This window comes from Schistocerca gregaria, chromosome 5 (assembly GCF_023897955.1).
Source record: "Schistocerca gregaria isolate iqSchGreg1 chromosome 5, iqSchGreg1.2, whole genome shotgun sequence".
NCBI classification, from domain to species: Eukaryota; Metazoa; Arthropoda; class Insecta; order Orthoptera; family Acrididae; genus Schistocerca; species Schistocerca gregaria.
This window is the reverse complement of record NC_064924.1, coordinates 398,718,270-398,738,624: the sequence shown is the minus strand read 5'-3', so window position 1 is coordinate 398,738,624 and position 20,355 is coordinate 398,718,270. Positions and strand designations below refer to the sequence as shown.

Genomic DNA, 20,355 nt, shown 5'->3' with positions numbered 1-20,355 from the left:
TGAATAGGCACGAACCTAACGGGAAAGTCATGTAGACCGTGACCCCTTCCAGACACCAATTTACCAAAACCGTTTATCTTCGTGAGGATAAAGTGAAATACATTCAATCAATTGCGGAAATCAAAGGTTTATTCTGGCCCCGTGATCTAGGTTTCGATGTCTTTAAAATCGTCCTCTTCAGGAAGATCAATGGTTACCTCTACAACAGTTGATATTATACACATTTTGAAATATAGATACACAGAAAAAGTGAAACGTGACTCACTACCATACAACGAATTATATTATCCAACAAGTAAGTATAAATAACACTGGTCCACAGTGGATTTTTTGCAGGAACCAAAGTAGACGATGGTCTTTATAGATTTCTATGCTCTTAACACGAACATGTCGATAAAAATTCTCTGCTACCTCAGGGTTACAAGTAATACTGGGTTCTACGTTTTACATATGTTACTGTCGTAATCAATACAATATATATACATCAGTTGACCTTAATGAGTTTATTCGTGCCGTTTCTATGTTTTCCTTTTGTGGATGGTGTCTGGACCATCTCTCTGTAGTTTCCTGCAGAAAAAAATACCAACACATAGCAGTAGTCCATCATCCTGTGTACCGCTGTTCCATGAGAGAAATCTCATGGTGGAACCGCTCACCGTGCTCATCACTGAATACACCATACCTTTCTGAGAATACATGGAGGTGGAAGTACAGGACGTGCATCTTCAGTGCCATTTTGCATCAGTGGCCTTATAAGCACGAATGAGTTTGTACACAAGGTAACTGTATTTTTTGGTTCTCGTGTTTCCTAAGAACAATGTCGTCACGTTAGGAAAACATTGCTAGGCGTGCAGCTAACCAGGAATTAGAGTGGACTCAGGGTGCATCCCCAAACAGCTGTCGTATCTGTGGATCAATAAATATCACCTTGATGATCTTCTCTTTACTGGATGGTGGAAACTTATATAAATAGTGAAATGCTGCTCCATTCCTGTGCATAGTCTTAATAAATGCTGTCATGAGTCACAACTTAATGTGTAATGGTGGGAGAACCTTTTTCTTTGGATTCTGTAGAGCCGGGCTCCCCAACCTTTTCAGCTGGCGGACCCCTTCTTCAGTCGAAAATCCATGGCGGACCCCTAGTCAGTCAAGAGCATAGTAACTTTAAATTTCAGAGTCAAACCCACGCGAACTGAAAGCTTCTTAATGCAAGTGTCATGTTCCCAGTGCCCCCTCCCCCTCTGCCTCCCTCCCCCCCGCCCCCCGCGAAGTGTCAATAGTCTTTGGTTTAGAGATGAATGTAAACAACTTGAAATTAACGATCCAATTTGAATTCCCACTTTATCCAGACACTTACTAGTGGATTTACTCCCTTTGTTCAACACGCTATAGCCTGATTAAAATTACTTGGTAATTGAAATTTCACACGATGGAGCTGTCTTCCTTCAAGAGCAATGAACGTCACGTCCAAACTGTTCGCTGTTGACAAGCTGCCGCTTATGGTCTGTTCACTTCCACTATTTGGCTTATTTGGCTACTGTTGTGTAAGGAGCATGCATTGTAACAGTCGTGTGTGTGTGTGTGTGTGTGTGTGCGTGGTTTTTCGTGAAATCCGAAGGAAAATGTTCAAATGTATGTAAAGTCTTCCTTTGATCGTCCTCCCTCCTCATTCATTTCAACTGGAAACTTCCCTCGTTGTGAAGGCGATGGAGAAACTGCACCCTTCTTCAATGATCCTGACTTCATCCACAGATCCATGTTAGAAGTAATAAACTGGTCAAAAATCGACTTATGAAATAGGTAGTGCACTGACAAAGCAAGTTTAACATTTAATGATGCCTGGGGCCGCATACGTGCCAGCGAGCGCTGTGATTGGCCGACAAAGCTCGCTCTGCGCATGCGCAAAAGGTTTCAGCGCATCTAGCGCCGTGAGCCAGCACACAAACGACCCCCATATTGTTGTTGATCAGAGAAGCCGCATTTTTTAGCACTAACTTTGTATACGTTCTCACTTAGGAACCGCAAAGGCTGCTTGGGGATACGACCTGAAGTAAAAGTACACACGTTTTTGACACGAAAAAAAGTAGTTATGAATTTGATTTTCATATTTTTATTCAATAATTTTACTCATTACTTTACACGATTTGGTGAAAGGTGGCCGCGGAACCCCTAGAAAGAGCCGGCGGACCCGTAAGGGGTCCGCGGACCACAGGCTGGGAAGCCCTGCTGTAGAGATTGTTCGGTAATATTTTTTGACCTAGGCGCCAGAGCCGTTCCTGAAGGCCATCCCCTCTTTATTAATATTTCTCTCTTCCGTGGCTGTCCCGTTCATACAGGTAGCAAAAATAGTTAGTGTAACCTCCTTGTAAAGCCAACAGCATTACAATGACTAGGAAATCTCCATGTACCAGCCATTCACGCTTACTGTAATTAACACAGTTTACAACTGCTTTCAACATGGTGTAATTTTCCGTAGCTAAGGTAACATATGTGACAGGAATGATGGCCCTTAATACTATTCTGTAATAGCGCTGCCCTCAGGCTTGTTTTTAAGCCATCTATAACGACTCTCCTCTTGCCTGGTTTGTATGTAACGTTGAGGCATTTCAACAAACCTTCAATGTCAGTGCTTTGTGGTGTCATCCTCAGAACTGAAATGACACTCAAATTTTTTTGTAACTCTCTCGAAACACATACATGTACTGTGTCAGCGAGAAGGCTCCATTGCTTCAGTCGTGAGGCCAAGAGTTCTGCTTTACGCTTTGGAGGATCTAAATCCCTAATGAGGTCACTGAGCCCACACTGCGGGGCTTTGTGTGGTTCTCCACCTGACGAAGTACGTGTAAATGTAGGGTTAGTGTCACTGGAAAATGATTACACTTTTTCGGCTCAATATGTCGATTCAGTACCACCGCTATCACTGCTTGTCATTGCTACATGTGGGGGAACAAGAACTTGCAAATGGCAGATGGGATGTCAGGTTACTGAATATTCCTCTTCCTCTTGGTATTGATTCCTTTCTTCAGGGGACATACCACACAAAAATAAAAATCCCATTCATTATTTGTAGGTTCACCCCAAATAGTACGCACCGTGTACCCAAGCATTCATTGTAGAGAAACATGCGGCATAACACTCTTATGGAGCCCACAGTTTATCTTGGCCTCAAACTCGACAACCTGAAATACAAGACCTATGCTTCTTTCACTGCTTTAGTCAATGTTCGCCTTCTTGAACCACAAATAGCACCTGCACAAATGTAACAAAAGTTATCTGGTTTGTTACTGCAGGTACGGCACGTTTTTGTAAAATCACACACATGAACAGAACAATATTCTTTAATTTCATCACCACTACGACGCTCGTTCCAGTAAGAAGTGAACTAACACAGTACAACAGCAAGGAACTGTGACAGATAACAATTAATATCACGTCTGGTTTCTTCATTCGACAATGCTCATGCGACTGGAAGGTGCGCATATGAGTCATGGTGTAAAGCAGTGTTGCCAGTTTGTAGTGGAAGTGTACACCTCGCTAACTCACAGCACAGGAAACCTTGTCACAAGGCTCTTGCACGCAGCTCATATAATGTCCCATAAGTGTGATTGTGATATGTAAATACATTATTTACTTCTGACCCTAAGATAGCAGACAATTTTAACCTTGATATTCGTTTTCAGTGCATATAAATCTGCAACACACAGCTACCATCGTTTCTGTAAAAAATAAAAGGGGAAAATTTGTGGACCAGTGTTTTTGTTGTATGGTAGTGAGGTGTTTCACACTTTTGAATAAATCTTTCACTGCTGGAACTGCTTGGCTGTATTTAACTTCATCTTCATGAAGATTCCATTCTAACATTTTAGCACTTAGCCAAATTCAAGATTTTAGAACCGTTTATACTTTATACGTATAATTTCTGAACTGGATGAACTAAAATCAACATGTAGACGATGTTGGAATAAAGGGAGCTCCAATAATACCTGTCGACTTTGACCACTGACGTCTGAACAAGCTCCGAAATGTAACAGAAGCATGTCTTCTAAATGGCGACCAGGACATCAACAATTCTCAGGCAGTGAAAATACGAAACATCAATTACGGAATCTTGTAAACTTTGTATGGTAATAAATATTTAACATAATCGGATAACTGTGGGATGTTGTAAGTTATGGGCAGGGATGAACTAAAATCTAAAATAACAGCAATAAAATCACAAAAAACCGAAAATATACACATAAAAAACCGAAAACGTAATACCATGGTTGATATAAAAAACGCAAAAAATTAGCAAACTATTAAATCTAAGTCGCACTGAAATCATTACTTTGACCTATGTACTAAACTAAAAAGTATGACGCCAGTACAAAAACCCTAAATCCCTCACTAATCAAGAAAGGAAAAGTGCGATACCAACACAGTTGGCTATAACCCGCGACAGTTAAGGAAATGCGGTATTAGTAACATCTCTTGACCTACGCAGCTCAACTAAAAAGCCTGATGCCAATACAGAAATCCAAAATGCGATACCAATACAGTTACACAAAACTCACGACAGTTAACGGAACACGGAATCGAAAACATCATTTGACATACATATTCAAATGAAAAGACCGATAAAAGTAAAGTCTGTGGCGAAAGCCCGTGACCGGGCTATTGGTCTCGCTCTAGCAAGAGTACAGCTTTTCATCGCCGCAACACAAAGTAATAATAGTTTAACACCACTATAACGCACAAACTGAGCCTCTATCTCTCAAACCGAGTAGCATGCCGGGCAAGAATCGTATACCGGAAAGGAAAATATGTTCATAAGAAATTACAAGTACACGTAAATTATAATCACTGTTTAAGCTCGTGATTAGGACAACCAAACGTAGGCACGTTGTCTTCTGTTCAAGTAGTTAAATTTGTAAACGCATTAATATCCCCATGCCATCATAATTTACAACGCACCCTACAAACTCAATGCAAACTACAAGTTAGAAACTACAAGCACCCTCTAGTAAAAGAACCCAACGTTCCGCAAACGAATGACGTCAGGCATCCAACACCACTACGTCACCACTCAAGCTGACATCAACATCGAAGGCTCAAATTGATCTAAATAACGTAACGTGGAAGATAAGAATCTCACACGCTCATGAGTCCATGAAAGTTGCGTAATGCAAGACAGGCTTAAACTAAGAAAAATATCATCAAGATTTCTCGTTTTCAAACGTGGGCGGAAGTGATCGAAACAAACACTATTCACTCAATTGATATCCTTGCATAGCCCTAGTCTGCACGCTGTTACATTCATACTAGTAAGTGAAATGCTGATAATGTTGAGTGCACACTTGGATTTTATATCGTGTACATTATGGAATTGTCAAAATGTTATTTTAAAATGTTTACTGTTATAGTAACGAAAATCCTAAGTATAGGTGGCAAGTTGTTACTGAGGTGAAGGGGTGGCAGTTGTGGTGGACATGGATGATCTGTACTGAAAGTAAAGTAACTTACATTTTGAACACCTACAAAAAAAAAAACTCTTGAAGAGATGAATGGATGTAGACGCCTCTCTGATATACCTCCCCCCGTTGCCCCCGTGCCTTACCATAGAAGATGAAGGTAAATCACATTTTCACATTTGTAAAAGTATGCTACGAATACACTGTAACCACCCACAACACTGAAATCTATATCGGCACCTGCTTCTGAAGACATGCGATAAAGTTCGGCGCTTTTGTTTAATAAACAGAACAACAGCTTACTCAACAAGATTTGGGATTGTAATCAGAACTTCCGAGCAGATAGAACACAACACTTCGGTTTTAATAGTGCAAAATCGACAGTAGCCCAAAGGAATGACATAGGGTCATTACTGCTTAAAATACCCAAGTTTATTCGAAAAATGAACACGTTTAATTAATTTTTATTCCGTGCAATATAATTTGGATGTGAATGCTGTCCGCTGTCCGCAGCCGAGAAAAACACCTGCGAGAGGAATGCGGCAGCATGTTGGGCGTGCACTGTGGCGTAGTCTGTAGCAGAAAATGCTCGCAGTTCTAAAAATATTGTCGTCAAAGCAATTATATGAACGTTGTGTAGCTTACTTGTTTACATGTATGCTATGTGATTATACTAAATCGTCATACCTATTCACTTTGCTCATACTTCTGGAATAATAAAGGTCGAATTCTTCATTTGTTTGGCCATTGTATTAGCAGCTGCTGGACAAATAATGCATTAATTCAGCTACTGTGCATGCAACTGCAGAATGCACCACTTCGCGATGATACACGTTTTCTCTTATTCAACTAAAACATCATAACGGGTGGGATTTTCGTCTGTTTTTGCGTAAATTGACATTTGAAGTCTGCATACACCTTCCACAAGAATTGATGCTGTGATGTCGTCAGTCATACGACCACACCGCAGCCTGAGAGATCGATCCGCCGGATGCGATTCTCTCAATAAACGGAACAGAAGAACGGCTGTGTTAGCCAAAGAGTACACAGCCAGTGGCAGTCCTTATGCTCGTCTGCAGCTCAGTCATTGCTGCCATGAAGTCTTTGTAGCTCCGTTCCAACTTAGTCTTCAAATTCACCGGGTTCGACATTCAACATTACGAGAGATTAATTCGTCACTGCAAGATTTGTCACTTGTAAATTATGTAATTCAACGGACGCTTAGTCTAGTCGCGTCTTCTTTAATTGTCAACCAACTGATCATGGACTACAGCGAAGTAATAAATACTTCCTTATTTTTGTACTCCTGCTAATTAATGGTGTTTTCTTGTTGTAGTAACCAAGCAGTCTTGGCATAGTAGAACCCACGTTTCCACCTCCTTGGCTACCTCATATTTACCATCTCATGTTGATGGACCCGATTACGGTGGAAGATCGAGAGCCATCAGATGCTACAAATAAAAACTGAGCGAGAAAACCGGGTGAAATGTGCAAGCAGGCAACAAATTTCCTCGTACTCAAGGAGAGGAGGATAAAACGCCTCCACTGAAGTAAATAACATGAGAGGACTATGTTGAAAAAATAAATTAATAAAAACTGACATTCGTGGAGTTATAACAGTCGCTCTATTCATGGCCACCGGCTAACATCATGGTATGAGATCTGAAGAGGTTAAAAACTTACTGAAACTGGTTACCACAAAATTAATGTTTTTGCTCTCTAGATTGTTTGTGCTTATTTTTAAAATAAATAAATAAATGTAGTTGCATATACAATTATTACTGTGAATACAGTATTGGTATCAAGCAGTTTCCACGATGCACTGACTTTTCGTGCATACACTGTGTCTGCATCTGTACTTGGAAATGCAAAATCAGAAATTTGCAAGTACTGCATAATGGTCCGAATCAGTTGAAAGTATAATAAATTAATATGTAAATTGAAGGGGATCACTGCTTTCAGCTGCAGAGGGACATTAAGGGGAATCAGAGGCGACGAGTGAAAATGTGTACCGGACTGGGATTCGAACCTGGAATCTGGTGCTTACCAGGCAGGTGCGTTAACTACTGTGCCATCCACATTCCCATCGAGCGCTGCCTGTCTGCAGTTCCTGTCCATTGACTCCACGTTCGCTACTCTTGAGAGTCCCACAGGAGACCGGATGTATTTGTGCATCCACACTGAAGAAGAGGGATCCACTGCCCAGCTATTATGTACGGTGTCTATTCTTTCGCAAATGCCGTACCTCCTGCAGGAATATCAGAGCAGCGAGCGTGGAGGAAATGGACAGGGACTTTGGACAGGTGGCGCTGGGTAGGAATGTGGGTCGGGCTTGAGGCGTGCCGGGATAGTCCGCGCTGTCGCGATAACACCGTGTCCCAGATGCAGTGGTTAACGCACCTGCCTGGCAAGCAGCAGATCCCGGGTCGGAATACTCATGCGGTACACGTTTTCACTCGGCCCACTGAGTCCGCTGCAGCTGACACCAGTGATCCCCTTCGATTTGAAAATAATGTTTCACAGCTATAGAGTCTGCGTTTTGTCTGCTCTTTCTGATATAGAATTAATAGGTGTTGGTGAAGCACATATAATTCACAGTTTACGTGAACAATCACGCATAGAATTACTCATGTTTGGTATTTAATGTAGAAGCCCCTCACGCCACGAGCTTAGAAAAACGACTGGAGCTGCGGTCACTGCTGGACTCTCGGTGGCTGACAGTGTACTGTTAGCGCTGTTTGGCGGGGTTGCCTTCAATCTAGTCCCTAGTGACTTGGTTGAATATTGCAAGGGAACATACTGATTGAATGCGAACAACGAAACGTGACACAGCAGGGCATCGAGTCTGCTCGCAGGGCAAAACATTTCGGTTAGCCAATATCACTCACACTTGGAACTCGTAAGGCGGAAAGGAGTGAAAGACTGTTTCCAGATCCCCCTCCCCCCCTCACGCTCCCTCCCAATCATCTCAACTCATCCCTCACACGTAATTTTCAGAGCAGATTCAGTAGGCACCACTGAAACGATAAGGATCTAACATTCTGTTTACTACTGCTAGAGCGCAGATAGTTGGGTAATCGACCACTAGAGTACTCGTGGCAACAGACAGCCAGTTCGTACAATATGGCTACCAAACGTCATAAGGTTTTCTGCGTTTTGAGTTTGGAAGCAGTAAGTTCGCACTTTCAGTGCAGAGGGCACTTTCCCTCCAATCGATCCTCCAACTAATAAAAACAGAAGCTGTTGCTTTAAGTAATTTCAGCAAACTGGACGTCTCTCCAAAGGAAGACACACGGGTGAACTGCATGTGAGGACAGTTCGTCAGCTGGAGAAACGTTGAAACTTTACAAACTGCTGTTTTTTGTGATGTTTCTAACTTTGTTTCCATCTGATATAGATTATTCGTATCCGCTTTATATTTAATGAAATGAAAATTCTTTAAATTGACTCCATTGTATTGAATAAGCCTGTGTATAAATTATGTAATGGAAGCTTCACCAGGTTGAGCACATATGACGCCCTTGTCTGGAGGAAGAATGCAAAGTGAGAAGTCTCTAGCGAGACACAGGACAGGAAGACACCAGGGGATCGAAGATTTGTGTTGCAAATGTTGGTTGATCCTTAAAGTAAGTAAATATGAGGTATTGTGTGCACATGTAGGGGTAGGAATCCGTATCTGTTCTATTACATTAAAGGATATGAATCACTTAAACGAATATACAACAAAAAGTAAAGTATTACAGTAAAATACCGTGACAGAAGTGGCTTAACAGACACTCGTTTGAGCCATTTTGAAGTATTGCTTATCAGTATGGGACCCTGATCAGGCTGAATTAACGGAGACACAAGTAGGAGCGGCACTGTTTACGACGAGATGTTTTGGAATGAGCGAAGTGGCAAAGGCTACAAGAGAGGTGTTTTGCAGCATGGAGAGAGGCAGTTGGCGACTCGTCGGACCGTAGTAAGCTCTTCCAGTCAGTCACTGTCCAGTTCCTGCGTTATTTGGCCCATTGAGGAGGAAAAGCTTTTTGTGCCGCCATGAGCAATGGTCTTATGGGATTTACCGACTCCAGATGATAACTACGTGCACATTTCTTCACAATGTTCGCTCGGAAACGGGTTGAGATATTCTTGCCTTTACTAATAGCAGCAGTTCCTGTCAAATCTGAAACTGATTGTCATTAAGAAGGCGTGAAACTCGTCTCCAGTCCGGATGTTTTTATAGCCACTGATCTTATGCTGTTTCAAGCCTGCGAATAGCACAATTTGGACAGTCTGCGTTGATACACTAGCAAACGGAGCAACAATTCAAGGTGTCGTCGCGCGCACATACAAGCACGATGGGTCTTTTCTGACATTCTGTCACGTCTCGTCGTCATCCCATCTTATGCGCTGAGCCCATGAAACCGACTGACGTATTCATAGCATAGCACTGCCATTACGTACGCCAGCAGTGGAGGTTCACATTACCGCACGGTACCAGTTCGACATTACATTTAGCGTTTCAAAAGTCCCGGTGCGCTCTTTTTAGAGGGGTGGATAATATATTTCTTGCAGTCTTACGTACGCCGGCATTTATAAATAGGTGCAAGTAGGTAACCAGTACAAGGCAGTCCATAGTAAGTTCTGTATGTGCTCAACCAAAACAGAATTACAATATACACTGTATTATATGACATGTACATGTGCAGCGTATGTGATCAAGGCGGACATTTATGAATAAAGTTCCAAACATAATCACGGAATGGTTTACAGACTTTAAGTCTTCCATTAGTAAATATCATAGCATTAGATTTCCTCGGCAACATTCTCTGTCAGTTTATAATTCTTGTGCTAAGTAGAAATTTCGCAGATCTGCAAGAATGTTTCCCTCACTTAACGATCAGCGGAGAAATGTAGTGGCTTTCTCACAAGCGTCTTCTAATCAAACTGCGCCGGCCGCGGTGGCCGAGCGGTTCTAAACGCTTCAGTCCGGAACCGCGTGACTGCTACGGTCGCAGGTTCGAATCCTGCCTGGCGCATGGGTGTTGTGTGTTGTCTTTAGGTTAGTTAGGTTTAAGTAGTTCTAAGTTCTAGGGGACTAATGAACACAGCAGTTGAGTCCCATAGTGCTCAGAGCCATTTGAACCATAATCAAACTGCGTGCCTACGGAGTATCACCTCAGTTGTGCGACTGGATCCGTGATTTCCTGTCAGAAAGGTCACAGTTCGTAGTAATAGAAGGAAAGTCATAGAGTAAAACACAAGTAATATCCGGCGTTTCCCAAGGAAGTGTTATGGGCCCTCTATTGTTCCTGATCTATATTAACGACATAGGAGACAATCTGAGTAGCCGTCTTAGATTGTTTGCAGATGATGCTGTTATTTACCGTCTTGTAAAGTCCTCAGATGATCAAAACGACTTTAAAAATGATTAGGTAAGATATCTGTATGGTGCGAAAAGTGGCAATTTACCCTGAATAAAGAAAAGTGCGAAATTATTCACACAAGTACCAAAAGAAATCAGCTAAATTTCGATTACGCGATAAGTCACACAAATCTGAGGGCTGTAAATTCAACTAAATACTTAGGGATTACAATTACAAATAACCTAAATTGGAACGATCACATAGATAATATTGCGGGTAGAGCAAACCAAAGACTGCGATTCATTGGCAGAACACTTAGAAGGTGCAACAGAGGTCTATCAAAGAGGCTGCTTACACTACGCTTGTCCACCCTATTCTGGAGAACTGCTTTGCAGTGTGGGATCCGCATCAGGTGGGACTGACGGATGACAACGAAAAAGTACAAAGTAGTTTTGTATTATCGTGAAAAAAGAGATATAGTGTCACATACGTGAATTGGAGTGGCAATCATTAAAACAAAGGCGTTTTTCGTTGCGACGGGATCTTCTCATGAAATTTCAGTTACCAGTTTTCTCCTCCGAATTCGAAAACATTCTGTTGGCACTCACCTACACAAGGAGAATTGATCATCACGATAAAATAAGAGAAATCAGGACTCGCACGGAAAAACTTAAGTGCTCGTTTTTCCCGCGTGCGGTTCGAGAGTGGAACGGTAGAGAGACAGCATGAAGGTGGTTCATTGAACCCTCTGCCAGGCACTTTACTGTGAATAGCAGAGTAATCACGTAGATGTAGATGTAGACGTAGACGTTCCGTTTGCAATGAATTCCAGCAGTGGGTCACAGCATTGGTCCTACGCTATATAGTCCGACACTGGCTTTCGATGTGTCTGTTCCAAAAAGAGATCGCAGGCCAAATTGAATCATTTGGGGGAGAAATGATACTTCACAAATGAACGAGAGTAATAGAGTATTTGCGTTATCAGCCTGTCGACCGATGTGTTGCTTAAAAATGTTATCATTTGCTGCAGTACAGTTGTCGCTGAACTTTAATCATTTTAATAATACAACTCATCTACAGAGAGGAGTTTGAGAAATTGCCACACTGCGATCATTCCAACCTACCGCTTCCGTTTGCTACATATACAAACACAAAATGGTTCACACGTCCACAGAAACAAAAACAAAACAAAAAATCTTACAAAAATCGAAAATAGATTTTCTAAGTTACCGTAACTACTGCTCTGCAGAACTTGTGGACGAAATAGATGAAATAACAAGTCGGTAGAAGTCAAAGAAAATGCAGGAGCATGTTGCCAGAAATCTCCATCTCGGGCACAGAAAGGTGGACGGCACATAGCGTGAAGTAGACATGACTATAGCGCCAAATGCGGCTGGATCCGCAACACCAGCAGTTACGGTTCACTATCGTGCTGTCCTTCATTACAACATGGCCTGTAGACAGTAACTGGATGGTTTCAGACGGGGAAGAATCATCGGGAAACGAAGAAGTGTGATATGTGGTGACTGGTATTGTTCGCAGAATTGTCTCACGTGTATGGGGAGTATTCCGAACTACAGGCACCGCTTCCCGAAGAAGAGGAGGTTGTCGACAACGGTGAGCTACTGCAGTAGATGACCGCTACATTGCACAACAGGCAAGAAGGGACACACGTAAAACACCGGATGCAGTTGCAACTTCACTGAACAGGAATGCAAGACACGCAACCTCGAACTCCAGAGTGCCACGGCAACTGCATTTTGGTGGTCTTTTTGCCCGTCGACCGGTACGTTGGCTTCCATTGACACACGCACATCGGCGGTACCGTTTGCGATGGTGCCAAGATCATAGGGACTGGACCAACGAGGATTGGGGTCGCGTGTCCCTCTCGGATGAGAGCAGATTCTGGAGGCACCCTCATATAAGGAGAGATGGGAATACTTAACGCACCCAGGAGCATTGTAGAACGCGATCGTTTTGGTGGTCCAGATGAGGTGTAATATTGCACAGGTGCACTGATCTCCAAGCCTTTGAATACGCTAGACTCGCTGGTCAACGTTATTGTTATATTGTATTCCTTGCACCTACGCGTCCTTGCAGGGACGCATTCAGGGCTGACTTCATTTTTGAGGATGAAAATGCGCGACAGCGTCCAACAACGCAGTTGGAGGAGATCCGGAACGAGAGTATATTCGGCGAATGAACTGGCTCGCCCATTCCCACAACTTAAATCCCATCGAGCACGTGTGGGATGCGATGGGAAGACGTATTGCAGCACGTCCACGTGGGCTGGCGACCGTCCAGCGGTTGTCAACCGCGCAGCTGAAGAATGGCGCCTCCTACCACAGGAACTCTTTTCCAACCTTGTGGCCAGCGTGGGAGCACGTTGCAGAGCATGCATTTCTGTCCGTGCTGTTCACACATCCTATTAAGAATCGTGGCCCATCTTCTACCACGTCCAGAGTGCCTTAAGGAATCGCTGTGATTTAAATGCAATTATTGTGTTTGTATTAAGGTGTCATTTCTATTCGTCTCATTGCGAATTTATTTCAGTTACCTTATATACTATACAGTAACAATTCTTTCTATTTATGATCCAAGTTCATCGAGCTATGTCACTTGGCAGTGAAACATCATGTGAGAGTTACTTTCGTCCTTAAATTTTGCATACCAGAGTATAACATAATCTCTGATACGTTCACTTAAATATGAATTCAGCCAGTGAAATGATATTCAAGATGCAAGAGGAAAAATGACTGCATAGAAACCGCTGTATGGTTGGAACTTCCTGGCAGATTAAAATTGTGTGCCGGACCGAGACTCGAACTCGGGACCTTCGCTTTTCGCCGGCAAGTGCTCTACCACCTGAGCTACCCAAGCACGACTCACGCCCTCTCCTCACAGCTTTACTTCTGCCAGTACCTCGTCTCCTACCTTCCAAACTTTACAGAAGCTCACTGTATGGTTGATGAAATTAACAAACTTCTCTTTTCTCATTCCAGAGGCACAGAGCCACGCTACATTTCTGCTGTTTCGGATGGCAGGGAGAGTTACAAATTTACTCAGTTCTTCAGGGTAAGTATATGACGTAAATAGCCGTCTGCGTAACACTTAAAAACTGTATTACATTGACTTGCCTAACAATGTCCCACAAGCTACTGTTGTTGTTGTTGTTGTTGTTGTTGTCTTCAGTCCTGAGACTGGTTTGATGGAACTCTCCATGCTACTCTATCCTGTGCAAGCTGCTTCATCTCCCAGTACCTACTGCAACGTATATTCTTCTGAATCTGCTTAGTGTATTCATCTCTTGGTCTCCCTCTACGATTTTTACCCTCCACGCTGCCCTCCAATGCTAAATTTGTGATCCCTTGATGCCTCAAAACATGTCTTACCAACCGATCCCTTCTTCTAGTCTAGTTGTGCCACAAACTTCTCTTCTCCCCAATCCTATCCAATACCTCCTCATTAGTTACGTGATCTACCCATCTAATCTTCAGCATTCTTCTGTAGCACCACATTTCGAAAGCTTCTATTCTCTTCTTGTCCAAACTAGTTATCGTCCATGTTTCACTTCCATATATGGCTACACTCCATACAAATACTTTCAGAAACGACTTCCTGATACATAAATCTATATTCGATGTTAACAAATTTCTCTTCTTCAGAAACACTTTCCTGGCCAGTGCCAGTCTACATTTTATATCTTCTCTACTTCGACCATCATCAGTTATTTTACTTCCTAAATAGCAAAACTCCTTTACTACTTTAAGTGTCTCATTTCCTTATCTAATTCCCTCAGCATCACCCGATTTATCACAAGCTACTATTGTTCATATTTATATTTAAGATTATTTACCCTCCTTGGCTCTTGCTAGTAAGGCAGAAACTAGACTGATATTACGTTGGTCAATTTCGTGTGTGCTTCTGTATGTGGGCAAATCACAGATCAATACAATACGTTGCGACTGTTGTTGAAACATACGAATATGGCTATGTCTATGTCCTCATGACAATGACTAAAAATAATCCGAAAGTTATCAGTTTACCCATTCGATGTGGAATGGGTAATCTAGGGCCACATTCAATGTCTCCATAGCGAGTAAATATACGGACATTAGATTTTCGCTATGTTATAGTGTACGTCTCTTGACACCTGAAAATTTTTTTAACTTTTGTAGCTGTCGGTATATTAAACTGACTTTTTTTTTAAGGATCTGTACACTTTTTTCTGTGGCATTGCAAACAGCCTATGGAGAGAAGTTCAAGGACACAACATGTGTGAAACTTGATGAAATAGTAACAAGATGATAGCATCGCAAACGCAGACCGCTGTCCTGCCATCAGGAGGAGTCCCACTAACGTCTGCTCTTTACCGCAAAATGAACGCGAACAAATAATTCAGGAACGGTTCGTGTGTTCACCAGTGCACTTGATGCGCATCGGTCGGTGCTCTGCTGTTGCCACGGTCAAACAAGAATTTCGGACTTCCACAATATATAGCGCAGTCAAAAATGTCGTTATGGTCTTCGTTTATGGCGAATATCGGCAAACTATTAGAAAAGCGATGCAGCCGATTGCTAAAATATATCCTGTAGTCACCGAGATCTCACGATCTACCTTCACAAACATTATTTGAAAAATTCATGAAAATGGATGTTTGTTAAACAAAATGCACCATCGCAGAAGAAGAGCCTCTGATGAGAAAATATGACTAAGCCTTTAATAGCGGTACCTGGTAATCCATTTCAGTACGAGGCGTTCCGACGGTGCGAGCGGAATCAACCAAAACAGTCTTGGTTCAAATGGCTCTGAGCACTATGAGACTTAACTGCTGAGGTCATCAGTCCCCTAGAACGTAGAACTACTTAAATCTAACTAACCTAAGGACATCACACACATCTATGTCCGAGGCAGGATTCGAACCTGCGACCGTAGAGGTAGCGCGGTTCCAGACTGTAGCGCCTAGAACCGCTCGGCCACGCAAGCCAGCGGAGTGGTTACACGACCATATATTCCCTGTAATGAACTGGTCTGCACAGAGTCGTGACCTGAATCCAATTGCACACCTTTGGAATGTATTGGAACGCCGACTTCGTGCCAGGTCTCACCGACATCGATACCTCTCCACAGTGTACCACTCCGTGAAGAATGGGCTACCATTCCCCTAGAAACCTTCCAGCATCTGGTTGAACGTATGCCTGGTGTAGTGGCAGCTGTCATCCTGGTTGAACGTATGACTGCGGGAGTAGAAGCTGTCATCAAGGCTAAGGGTGGGTCAGCACCATATTGAATTCCAGCATTACCGATGGACGGCACCACGAACTTGTAATTCATTTTCAGCCAGGTGTCCGGATACTTTTGATCACATAGTGTATGCCCGAAACAAGTAATCTGGTGATTTTAGCCACCTAAGAATCCAAAGAAATAAGACGTTCTCAGAGTTTCTTGTGCGACTTCGTGTAGTAACGAATTGTGACATTGACTTCATTTAATCTAACTATATGTTTTCCGTGGAATTGGAAAGACCAGATAAGTGGAAATTCATCAAATAGTAACAAAACAATAACGCCGCAGACCACTATCATGTCGTCAAGCGGAAAAAACTCACAGAAGTTTGTCCTACTAGTGAAGGTTCGTGTGATCATTATTATCAGTCATATCAAATGCTAGAAATGTTGACCTAGATCATGGATGCATACTACCAATCGATACCACATGGACGATACTGCCCACAGAAACGTATCGCAGCATACCCCACATAATACGTCGTTTCAGGTGTTTGAGAGACGTCGACGTTTCTTCTCAGGCTCTTGTTTCAGTTTTCTGCACGGAGGCGATATGCCGTTTTGTTTTCCAAACGACCGAACCGACAGTCCCCAAATGTTTTGTGAGGAATGGGTGGTAAACCAGGAACGCTGGTACCATATGGATAGTCTTATGTCTTGTGAGATATTCAATAACTGCCGCATATCTGTTAGGGACACCTGTGGTCATTTAGAGTCTCATCAGTAAAACAGAGACCAACGTTGCGATTTTTGAAATGCACGCAAAACACTTTAACAGATCAAAGTAGCTGTTTCTCCACTTCTCTCAGTCAGCATGGATTTTTAAATTACCAGAAGATTAAACTGACGTTGTTTTGTAAACGATGTTTACCCTGTAAAAAAGTTTTGAATAGAAGCGCCGCATCATGTTGCAGTTCTCGTTGACATCATTCCTTGCTCTGTAACCGAGTTTGGTAGTCATTACCATTAAACTGTTGATCAAAAGAAATGTGGACAAGATGAAATGCATTGGACTGTACTGTTCGCAAAAGACTGTTTTGCCGGCCGGGGTGGCCGAGTCGTTATATTTGTAACCACTCTGTCATAGACAGTGCTTTATGTACAGGTGCTTGATCGTGTTGAAAGATGCAGTCGCCATCGCCGAATTGTTCTTCATCAGTGGGGAGCAAGAAGGTACTTAAAACACCAATGTAAGCCTAAGCTGCTATAGTGCAAACAAGGGGTGCAAGCCCCCTCCATAAAAAGCACAACCACACCATAACACCACCGCCTCCGAATTTTACTGTACGTACTGTACACGCTGGCAGATGACGTTCACTGGGAATTCTCCATACCCAAACCCTGCCATCGGATCGCCACATTGTGTACCGTATTCGTCACCCGACACAACGTTTTTCCACTGTTCAATCGTCCAATGTTTATGTTCCTTACGCCAAGCGAGGCGTCGTTTGGAATTTACCGGCGTAACGTGTGGCTTGTGAGCATTTTCTCGACCATGAAATATAAGTTTTCTCACCTCACGCCTGACTGTCATAGTACTTGCAGTGGACCCTAATGCAGTTTGGGATTCCTGTGTGATGGTCTGTATAGACGTCTGCCTATTACATATTAGGGCCCTCTTCAACTGTCGGCCGTCTCTGTCAGTCAACAGACGAGGACAGCCTTTAAGCTTGTGTGCTGTACGTGCCCCTTCACGTCTCCACTTCGCTATCACATTGGAAGAAGTGGACCTAGGGGTGTTTAGCAGTGTGGATATCTCGCGTACAGACGTCTGATACAAGTTCAAAAATGGCTCTGAACAGTATGGGACTCAACTGCTGTGGTCATCAGTCCCCTAGAACTTAGAACTACTTAAACTTACCTAACCTAAGGACATCACACACATCCATGCCCGAGGCAGGATTCGAACCTGCGACCGTAGCAGTCGCACGGCTCCGGACTGCGCGCCTAGAACCGCGAGACCACCGCGGCCGGCCTGATACAAGTGACACCCAGTTACCTGACCACGCTCGAAGTCTGCAGAGCGCCCCATTCTGTTCTCTCACGATGTGTAATGACTGCTGAGGTCGCTGATATGGAGTACTTGGGAGCAGATGGCAGAACAATGCACCTAATATGAAAAACGTGTGGTTTTGGGGGTGTCTGGGTACTTTTGACCACATGATGTAGCTCATCATTAGCACCTCTGCCAAAATGAACACAATTACCATGAAAGTGCTAGCACGACGTGTAGATGACATTGAGAGTGAAATAGTTAAAAGCTTTCACAGATAAATTTACGTACCGTATAAGGCGCCTTAATTTGTAGTATAGCCCCACATAATCACATTCTTCTCATTGATGTTAAATTTAATGTGGGCTGCCGTTACAAAAACTAACTACGAGTACAACACCTGCGACAACGTGACATACTGTGTGGTTGATAGGGCGTTGCCTCTACTTCCTTAGTATAAGAGGGGTTGTTTATCATACCACCGAGTACAAAGCACTAGCTCGAATGGAACAGTATTTTGTTGACTACTCCTACGCGGGAATAAATGACGATCGTGATAAAATAACTCAAAGCAGAGCTCTCACGGAAAGACTAAGGTGTTCACTTTTCCTGTGTGCTATTCAAGAGTGGTGCGGTAGAAATTAAGTTTGAAAGTTTCCTATGCACCCTCTGCCAAACATTTTAAGTGTGAATTACAGAGCACTGCTGAAGGAACTGTAGCGGCATTCACCTGACGTAATGTGGGAAATTCAGAAAACATTAATCAGGCTGCTGTTCCGTAGTGCAGATCCAGTATTTTCATCATTGTACCACTTCACTTTGTCTCTATTTTCTCATTGACGTCGACAGCTTGTTTGTTGACATGATTCGTTTTTGGCACATGCGTTTGAACTATAAGAACATTTTAATTCACATATAAAGATAATCTAAACGCTGTTATACGAGTAGCTATTTAATAATTTTTCTCCACGTTAGTTGCTCTTCTTCCAGCATATTTTCTTTGTTTAGGCATTTCACGTTCTTCCAATGATATTTTAAAAGCCTTTGAACAAACTGTGTCTGTTGTAATAAATTGTAGCTATTTCAACAAATCTTTTTTTTTTTTTAAATCTTTCGGAATGATGTGCTCGTATCTGCTTTTGATTTAGTCCTATTATTGGGTGTTCAGTGTTGTGTATACGCCTGGCTGTTTTATTCGTATGTGTATGTAATGGTAATGTACGGAGTTTAATTCTTTACCATCTGTAAATTGAAGCTGCGGACTGCATATGTGATTTCAATACATGAAGTGAATCTGTAATTCATTTGTCAACAGGTTATTAACGCTGGCGCGTACCGTCTGCAGAGTTTCAACTTCAGCTTGCATTTACCTCTGGGGCTTGACTATGAAGGCCGGCAGTACGGTGGGATCCACTACGAAACGCCGAAGGTAATAATGAGCCCTGACCAGACTTACCCTCTTGTACCTCCGTGGAATTCTCTCTCCTATGTTGAAACGTCGGTAAAGAACTTGCGATTATTTACCAGGCCTTTCTAAGAGACAAAACAGAAGTACTAAGTAAAACATACCGGGACGTGAACAGTTCTCGGATAAGTAAACAAGTTAAAATGGAAAACTGACTGTTTCATAATGATTATTTTTGTGAATAATGTGTGTCTCTCCACGCCATGACCTCAAGATAAAGACACCTATGACGTGTTTCTGATTCTCTGACCACTAATTCACATCGATTCAAATAGCCAGCTCACTGATGTTCAAGGGAACTGAGAAGTAAATCCTTTCCGGATGCTTCTGTCGTAATTGTAGAACTTGCGGCGCGCTAGTGAATCGGTAAGTTCAGGAAAATCAAAGATGCTTGTTTAAACTGTACTGGTGTGTAAAGTGCTATGGTGAATGACATTTCCAATGAATGTGATCGAGCGATACCTCCGTAGGTATTAGAAATCTTGCGGGCACCCCAATTTGATGCTGGGGTATGCCAAAATAATACAGACAAAGAAAGACTCGAATTTTGATACAGATTACCAACAATCAGAAATAAATATTTATCAAATTTTCGACCACGTAAGACCAATCGCTGCTGAAACAGGTGTCATAAGTGGACAATAAAAACAGTAAGATGTTGTCAATAGGAGTGCAGTGATGGGCAGTCCGTCGGTTGAATGACGTGAACTCCACATTGAAATTACTTTTGTCCCAGTTCCAATACTTTTTGTCAATGACGGACACGTAATTGCTGATCTAGCAAAACTCTCCAAACAGTCTTTTTCCCTAGCGT

The 20,355-nt window shown here is 42.6% G+C and overlaps 1 protein-coding gene across 1 annotated transcript in view; it reads left to right on the top strand.

Moving 5' to 3' along the window:
- Nucleotides 1-20,355, top strand: part of LOC126272606 (integrin alpha-PS4-like) — a 493,607-nt gene that overhangs the window by 304,583 nt on the left and 168,669 nt on the right. The window contains exons 18-19 of the mRNA XM_049975549.1: nt 13,801-13,873; nt 19,392-19,505. Of these exons, the coding sequence (XP_049831506.1) occupies nt 13,801-13,873; nt 19,392-19,505 (187 nt within the window). The remainder of the gene's footprint in view (nt 1-13,800; nt 13,874-19,391; nt 19,506-20,355) is intronic.